Source organism: Dinoponera quadriceps, unplaced genomic scaffold (assembly GCF_001313825.1).
Source record: "Dinoponera quadriceps isolate SergipeBrazil2010 unplaced genomic scaffold, ASM131382v1 scaffold37, whole genome shotgun sequence".
NCBI classification, from domain to species: domain Eukaryota; kingdom Metazoa; phylum Arthropoda; class Insecta; order Hymenoptera; family Formicidae; genus Dinoponera; species Dinoponera quadriceps.
The window spans coordinates 252,451-260,248 of NW_014554446.1; the positions used below are offsets into that span (position 1 = coordinate 252,451).

The 7,798-nt window shown below is 37.3% G+C and overlaps 1 protein-coding gene across 2 annotated transcripts; it reads left to right on the plus strand.

Moving 5' to 3' along the window:
• Positions 1 to 211: 211 nt before the first annotated feature.
• On the plus strand, positions 212 to 6,409 carry LOC106749528 (E3 ubiquitin-protein ligase RNF126). 2 transcript variants are annotated; one of them, XM_014629078.1, is made up of 11 exons: positions 212 to 431; positions 566 to 718; positions 861 to 1,003; positions 2,091 to 2,222; positions 2,318 to 2,478; positions 2,723 to 2,845; positions 3,364 to 3,536; positions 3,968 to 4,083; positions 4,198 to 4,295; positions 4,791 to 4,876; positions 5,022 to 6,409. In XM_014629078.1, exons 3-11 carry the CDS (start codon positions 920 to 922, stop codon positions 5,036 to 5,038), a joined length of 990 nt encoding a protein of 329 aa, XP_014484564.1. In that variant the 5' UTR covers positions 212 to 431; positions 566 to 718; positions 861 to 919; the 3' UTR covers positions 5,039 to 6,409. The 2 variants fall into 2 exon arrangements, with proteins under 2 accessions (XP_014484564.1, XP_014484573.1); XM_014629087.1 differs by having other exon boundaries at positions 214 to 431; positions 3,376 to 3,536.
• The last annotated feature ends 1,389 nt before the right edge of the window (positions 6,410 to 7,798 follow it).

Here is a 7,798-nt window from a genome sequence, read left to right on the forward strand (position 1 = left end):
AATGTATGACACAATTTCTATATTTGTTCTACTTCTATATCTTTTCCATCGTGCATTATGTTTAATCATATTATATTCCTGATTCTCACTCTTAATAATGAATATTTATTCCTAATATAACTCATGCGGAACCAGAATTGTGGGCTTTCCGATATTACCGACGGAGGAAATTGGCCGTGCGGTTCAAGGTCACGCGCATAGGGGCGCCTCGAAGCGAGAAAACGTTAAAATCGGGGACATGTCCGCTCTCAGTTTTTTCCCCGGTGACACGGTGTCACCGTTGGAATATCCCGTGTCGATTGTGCTTCTTGTCGAGATACTTCCATCATCGCCACGCTGTGTACGCTCATCATGTCGTGAAAGTTAAACTGATTTTGACTTACGTTATCGTCGCTAAAATAATGGCAGATATGGCGTTCTCCGGCTTCTCCGTAAGTTTACCGAGAGGGCGTTAGTCAGCGTAGATCGGATTTTTTTTTATCACTACGCAACTTGCGCAATTCTCTATAAGAATTGTCTATCTTTGATAATACACGTTGCCTTCGGTGGTATTTGTCCGCGCCAGACAATCGCTACGATTATTCACAACGAGTCCTGGGTGATCTGAGGAAACAGTGGACAAGGCTCGGCGTGGTCGGACGTCATCAGCTTTGTCCGAGCGTTGAAGTGGACCGATGAAATTAGAGTTGCTGGTTAACAGCTAGCCGCGAAATACAAGGTCTGTCGTCCAGCTACACCTCGCTGCACTTTGCTTCTGCCCTCTCTCTCTCTCTCTCTCTCTCTCCCTCTCTCGTGTGCGTGCGCGCGCGCTCGTCCTCTCGCTCTCACGTGCCTAAATGGTGTATCTGTTTTATTTTAAGGGCAGAAAGTGTAGCTGCACAGCCACATCTACGGAGAAGTAGAAACGGACACGTAAAACATGGCGGAAGCCGTTGTGGACGGAGCACCGATATCTCGATTTTTTTGCCACAAATGCAGTGTCGAAATTGAGCGTTTGTTGCCAGTAAGTAAATCATGATAATTCCCGCGACTGTCACCCAACGGCCCGACCGCCTGTCTGAGCCTCCTCGGCACGCCTAAGCGGGCAAATGCCATATAAAGGGACGATCATTACGAGAAACTGTCATTCCGGGGGGACAACGTGCGGGAAGTCCATCTCTCTCCCTCTCTCTCTCCCTCTCTCGTCCGTTTCTACGCGAGAGAATATTCCGATCTTTGTGATATTTCGCACCGAACGACGAGACAGCAAGTGCGGTGTCACATTTGTCGCGTAAACCTTCCTCTGTATCATTGCTCCTTTATTATTTCTAAGTCCAACAATGTGGATGTTAACAGCACGAATATATCCTACTCATGATGATGTTTGTAAAAAGTTTGAATCATCCGCAACAATGTCGCCTTCGAAATTGTCTTTTGATCAAAAGGGACTCTTTTCGCAACATCTGTTCCCTGGTATTTGTTGCTTGTGTAGAACTGTATATTTGTGAGAACAATGCATCCAATTACCTTTGTAGTAACTTGAACCAATTGAATTTATTCGGATGGCCAGTTCTACTGTAATTGCAATATTCTCAAAACATATACACAAAAACATTGTTATGTACTTAAATATCTAACAGACCAAATAAATTGATCCAAAGTGAGGATATTTGATTATTACAATATAATAAAATAATATAGCCTTAATATTTGTATCGTGATTGAGGAATTAATAAGTGAGAACTGAATAAATTCTTCTAATTAATCAAACAGTAGTATTTCTTGTGAAAAATGCACTTATTAAGAATACCTTTGCTTCTTGTAGCAAAATGACTTTGCAGAAAATGATCAGTTGTACCTTGTACCTTGAAAACAAGATCATTATCTTAAATCTACCCATTTATTCTTTGATTATTTTCATCCATTATATATATATATATATTATTTTGATCAGATCACAGAATTGGCTACTTATCCCTACCTCACTTTCTTTTCCTGAAACTATCTTTACCAAAAAGATTGTTTCATTTTAAGGAAAAGCATTATGTAAAAAATGAACAACATGTGGCTGAATATTATTTTATTGAATTGATATTTTATCTTTTCACCAGAATTACACGTGTCCACAATGCTCAAGTGGTTTCATCGAGGAGCTGGAAATCAGCAGTAATGACTGCAACTCAACCGTGGATGTTAGCAATGAAGATCTAAGCGATGTTGACGTCGATATTTTAGGATACAATGTGAGCAATGTAAACCTATTGAAAAGTCTCTAATGCACTAAAATAACAATATACGCCTGCGATCGTTCTAATTGTTTGTTGTCTACTTGATACAGTCTTCGCAACGTTATCCAGCTGATCGGGATTTAATAGATATGATATTGGGCCTTTCAAATACCAATCAACAACCAGGTGCAGGTAGCAGAAATTATGTGCTCGGTAGCAGAAGAAGGTCCAATTGGAACCGTACTCCCCCAGAAGGACGTCGTAGCAGCAGGTACATCGCTTTTCTTTTCCCTGTACATAAGTACATTGTGTATGTGTGCATGTTACTAACATATGATAATTTAAATTTTAATACTTATTAAGACTTTCTTTAATATTTTTTTTTTTTCCTTTTATATCAGTGCCCCAAGACGTAGAATGTACCGGTTATTCATATATGTATATATGTACATAGCATGTACAAAATTGGTAAGTAAGTTTGTAATTGTAATTTGATAATTCTATTTAACTTTCAGTACCCGGAGGAGACAAGAAACCTTACCGGTGCCCGTAGAAAATTTCATACACGATTTTATTTTCAATCTCTCGGGAGCGACTGGTCTGGGTCACACTGTGGGACAGGATGCACAGCCATCTGTGTAAGTCATTTCCATACCATTTGCCTGTGATTACCCGTAATTGATATTAAGCCATCGCAATTTAGATCGTAACTCGCAAGTACAACAGGTAGATAGATAGATCCGGGCTTACAGAATTACGCATCTTAATTTAACAAATCAATCATAAAACGAATGATAAAATATACAAGATATAACTGAAACGTAGATGGCTCTAAGAGTGTGTTCCACTCATCTCAAGAGTGAAAAAGGGTCGTCGTAAGCATAGATCGGGAAGACTTTCTGTGCCCGTACATACTTGGGTTTATTTTAATCTTCCTGCTCTTTGTGCGCCCTCTCCCTTTCTCTCGTCCGCTACGGACGTGTGCGTATTCTCGTAGAGCTGTGCACACGTATTCGTCGTATTTTAATATGTCTTCTCAACAGTGGCGGTGACAGTCAGACATTCTGAAAGCTCATTCAGCCATGAGGAGCAAGTTGTTAAAAGAAACATTTCATTTACCCCTCAGCGTTACTAAAACAATAACGAAATAATGTAGATTCGATATTAGCCTGTTCTTGGGAAATCCCGGCGATTATGTTTGGGGTCGCGATGGATTAGACGCTATTGTTACGCAATTGTTGAACCAAATGGATGGTACCGGACCACCGCCCTTACCACGCAAGCAGATCGACGAAATACCCACAACTACCATATCGCAAAGTCAAGTCGGTCAGTATCCAAAGTAACACAGCCGAGAAAAAGAAAGTATTTACACACTCTGTTCTTTCTAGACTAAATTTTACGTAAGAAATACAACGTAAATGTTGCGTAGGAAAGGCTATTGCGTTGCTGCGAACATATCCCTTATCGGGATATGTATATTTTCACTCGAATTTATGCATTAGTAATTGTATATTGTAGCAGTATTTCTCCATTTCTCGATTACTCGAAGATTACGAAGTGTACAAATACTTTTTTTTTTGTCCGCTGTATGTCCGTTTAGTTAAATTCGCGATATATATGTATGTATGTATGTATTATGCGTGTAAAACGTATAAGCTGCAGATTATTGATTTCACGCGTAACAACCATGGCAATGATAATTTATTACATATCGAATTGTCGAACAAGATTTTATCAAAGCGTTCGGTATTATGCAGACTCAAAACTACAGTGTTCCGTTTGTTGGGAGGACTTCAAACTGTCGGAACCAGTTAGACAGCTACCCTGTCAGCACGTCTATCACGCACCGTGCATTGTGCCATGGCTGGAATTAGTAAGCTGAGAAAGACTGACAAATGTTCCATTTTTAATGTCGATTTAATTTATATAGATACATCGGTATCTCGCGGAGCGTAAACCCTACTTATTTGATATTTTCCTTTGCCAGCATGGAACTTGTCCCATTTGCAGACAAAGCTTGGGAGATCAGAACTCAGCTGAAGCGAATCAAGATACTGTTGGACCCAGTTTAGCTGCTTTGTTCAGGTAAGTTCCTTTTCCTCAAGATATATATATATATATTTCCTCAAGATATATATATATATTTGTTGATACAATGAGATATTTATCTTGGCATATGTGTATTTCTGAAAGACCACACGTGACTCAACACGCGGTCGCGGCTGTGAGAGTTCGACTTCTAATTGCTCCGAATTGAAACTTGTTGTTGTTTTTTCTTTTCTCTTTCTCTTTTTTTTTTTAACATTTTTCCGTACAAAAATAAAAATTATGCAAAAATTTGAAATTATGATTTCGTTCATTTCATTTGATTTTTTTTTTGCAGTTGCAAGTGTCCTCCAGTCCGATAAAATAAAGAAACACAAGTCATTTTAAACGATCTTCTGTGCAAAATAACATGGTTGTCCGCTTCTCCTTTCCTCTCTTCTCCTATTTATAGAAATTTGTATCAGCCAGATTGTTTTCAGTAAATTGTTATGATTCATTTGTTGATAATGTATTATTTCTATTTGTGTATCGCAGGGCAGCTAATGAATCAAACAGTAGCCGCACGTCATCCACTTCGTCATCTACTTCATCTGCGGGCAGTAGCTCCAGTACTTCCTCGAGTGAGATTTGAGAGTGATATTTATCTTTCAATTTACCTTGTTTCGCGCGTAATTTAGCCGAATGTATATCTATTTTCACAATGCTGATTATAATTCCCGACACAACTTTCTTATCCTTAACGTAATTGCATATATCTTGTTACAGATACTACCATGTATTAACTGCAAAATTTAAACTATATTGTCACTTAATCGACCGATATCTCAATGTGAAGTGTTGAGTTGAAAACGACTGTTCTGTTCCACATTCAGCGTATTATACTAAACGAACATCAACATATAAAAATAGCAAAATCATAGACAATCTGACACATTTGTGTTTATTAGTTTTCATTTTTTTTTATTGCACTCTGAAATTCGAATTGGAATCTCATGAAAAAAAAATTTTCATATCTTCATATCTGGTGCTTCTTTCGTTCGACAAAGAACTTTTACGATTTAATTCCAGTAAAATTGTAAGAGCAACTTACATGAACTTTACCGACGTTGTTTACACAATTGACAGCTTCGCTTTAAGTGGCGACGGTCAAAGTGAGCTCGAAATAAATTGACAAAAGCGATCTTCTGATATTTATACAAAAAAACAATTTTCACATCGCCGAGACTCAGTAAAACACGTACATGTACGAAAGAGAAGAACGCAATTCAGAGGACAAATTAATAAATTTAAGCGAGAAAAGTAGATATCGTGAAATCTTCGAGGGAAAGAAAACTTACCTTGTAAAACGTTCTCGTCTGCAGAGAGGCAATTAAAATGCATTGCATCGCCACGCAAATTAATTCCAGCAGGTGATCGGTGAATCATAAGAAGCTAATGAAACCTAAATCAAAACACCGAAATTACGTCATTTCGGCTTTTAATTTATATATACGCTAAGAGATTACGAAGGAGACACACGAAAAAGACATTTTAAGTCGTAATTACTTCTTCCTTTTTTTTTTCATTTTTAATTTAATTTCGTTTTAAATTTGATCGTGTCCGATGAACTGTGGCCGTATTAAAATATGTACATATACTTCAATAACTTCTGAGTCTCGACGAATAAGAATGCAGATATGCGACAAATGTTCTTACTTTTCAGTTTCCAAGAGAGACGCAAAGTTTTCTTAAAAGCATTAAAACTGCTTGCTGCATCATTTTTTCGGTTTTCTTTCTTCGCGGGAACTAATGTTTACGATACAAATGCGTATGACGCGATAGAAATAAAATAGAAAGATACACAATGTATCTACACATATTTCTATAGCAAAAAAAAAGAGATACAAGAGAGAACAAGCACACATACATACACACATCCACATACATACACATACACACCCACACACTCGTAAAACGTAAATCCTTACAACCACAATGTGTAGTTTGCAGCGACCGACAAACGTTGTGACGTTTACATTGTAAACACGAGATAGAATGTAACGTAAAAAGAAAAAAAAAGATGTGAGTAGCATTTAGATGTTTACATATAGTTACCTAAAATCTTTCGGCCAATAATTGTCATGTATACACAAATAAAAAAACGGAGAAACGTTTCCGCGTTATCTGTGTCACGCGATGAACAAAGCACCCTCCGCCAAAACGCGCTCACACACGACAGAAGGAACAACGCATTACGCTTTACCAGCAAGCCGTCGTTGTCCTGTCTTGAATAATAAATCGTTTATTTCGAATGAATACTTGAATACTGAGATAGAGACCCGAATTTTTGGGTAGGAGAGTTTCGAGTGTGGAACGCTTTTAACTGTTTTCTCTCTTTTTCCTTTTTTTTTCCTTTTTCTTTTTTTAATATACACGCTGGAGTGCATTAGAGTCCTTTTTTTAGAGTGTAGAGGAATGTAGATGAGCACGTCATGGCTCGCGACGACACACCTATCCTCTGGGGCCAGAGCGCGTCCTTATTTATTATACATCTTCATTCATTCGACATTTATATTGTTCATGAAATGCCACTGAATCAAGATAGAATAAGGATGCAGATTTAACGGGTGAAACTACTTCCCAAGGTTACATCTCTTCTGTATTCTCTCGGGATAATTATCGGGAATAATGTAATCTCACAACAGTATTGTATAGTGTGTGTACGCTACCAAAAGCGGACATCTACAATATATCTATGCAACACACACATATGTATAATTTATATAATTATAATAATAATTATATAAATGGGGTATTTATATAATTATAATAATAATTATATAAATACCCCACATGGACGGATTCAGAATAAAAATAGCTTACTCTTTCTGTTTTCTCGACAGCTTTAATACACGAAGAATCATGACGAATTTGTTCCGCTTCCAACGGTAATTTCGATAGTAGGAAAGGGATAAAACTCTTGGGGAGTTCCGTTCTGCTAAACTTGCATCTGAGTCAATAAGAAAATACGTGCATCTCTTGATTTCCATTACTCTACGAGTAATTCGAGTCACATCGTCATATTTTAACACGGACACTTCGCGAATGTTCCTTACGGGTGCTCACATTACTTCTTGGGTTGTGTATGTACATAAAATATTGCGACTTAAGTTCGAGACAGCTTCTTTAAACTTTGCACTGTCGCACGCGCGACAGTGTTGGTTCGGTTTAAAATAATTTGGTTTAATATAATAAATTAGAAGCCGACCGTCTCTAACTATTGTCTGTCTCTGTTAATAACATCAAAAAATGTTCGTAATTGTAAAATTTTCTTGTGCAAAATTTTATACATCGATGTACATTATATATACACACAAATATATATTATATACATACATACATCACACGCGCGCGTACTCGCTCATATATATGCAATAAAAAAATACATTGTACATTATGAATAATAGGCCTGTTCTTCTCTGCACTAGCGTTGCACTGGAACTTCATTTCTTTTCCTTTATATATATATATATATATATATATATATATTATATATATATATA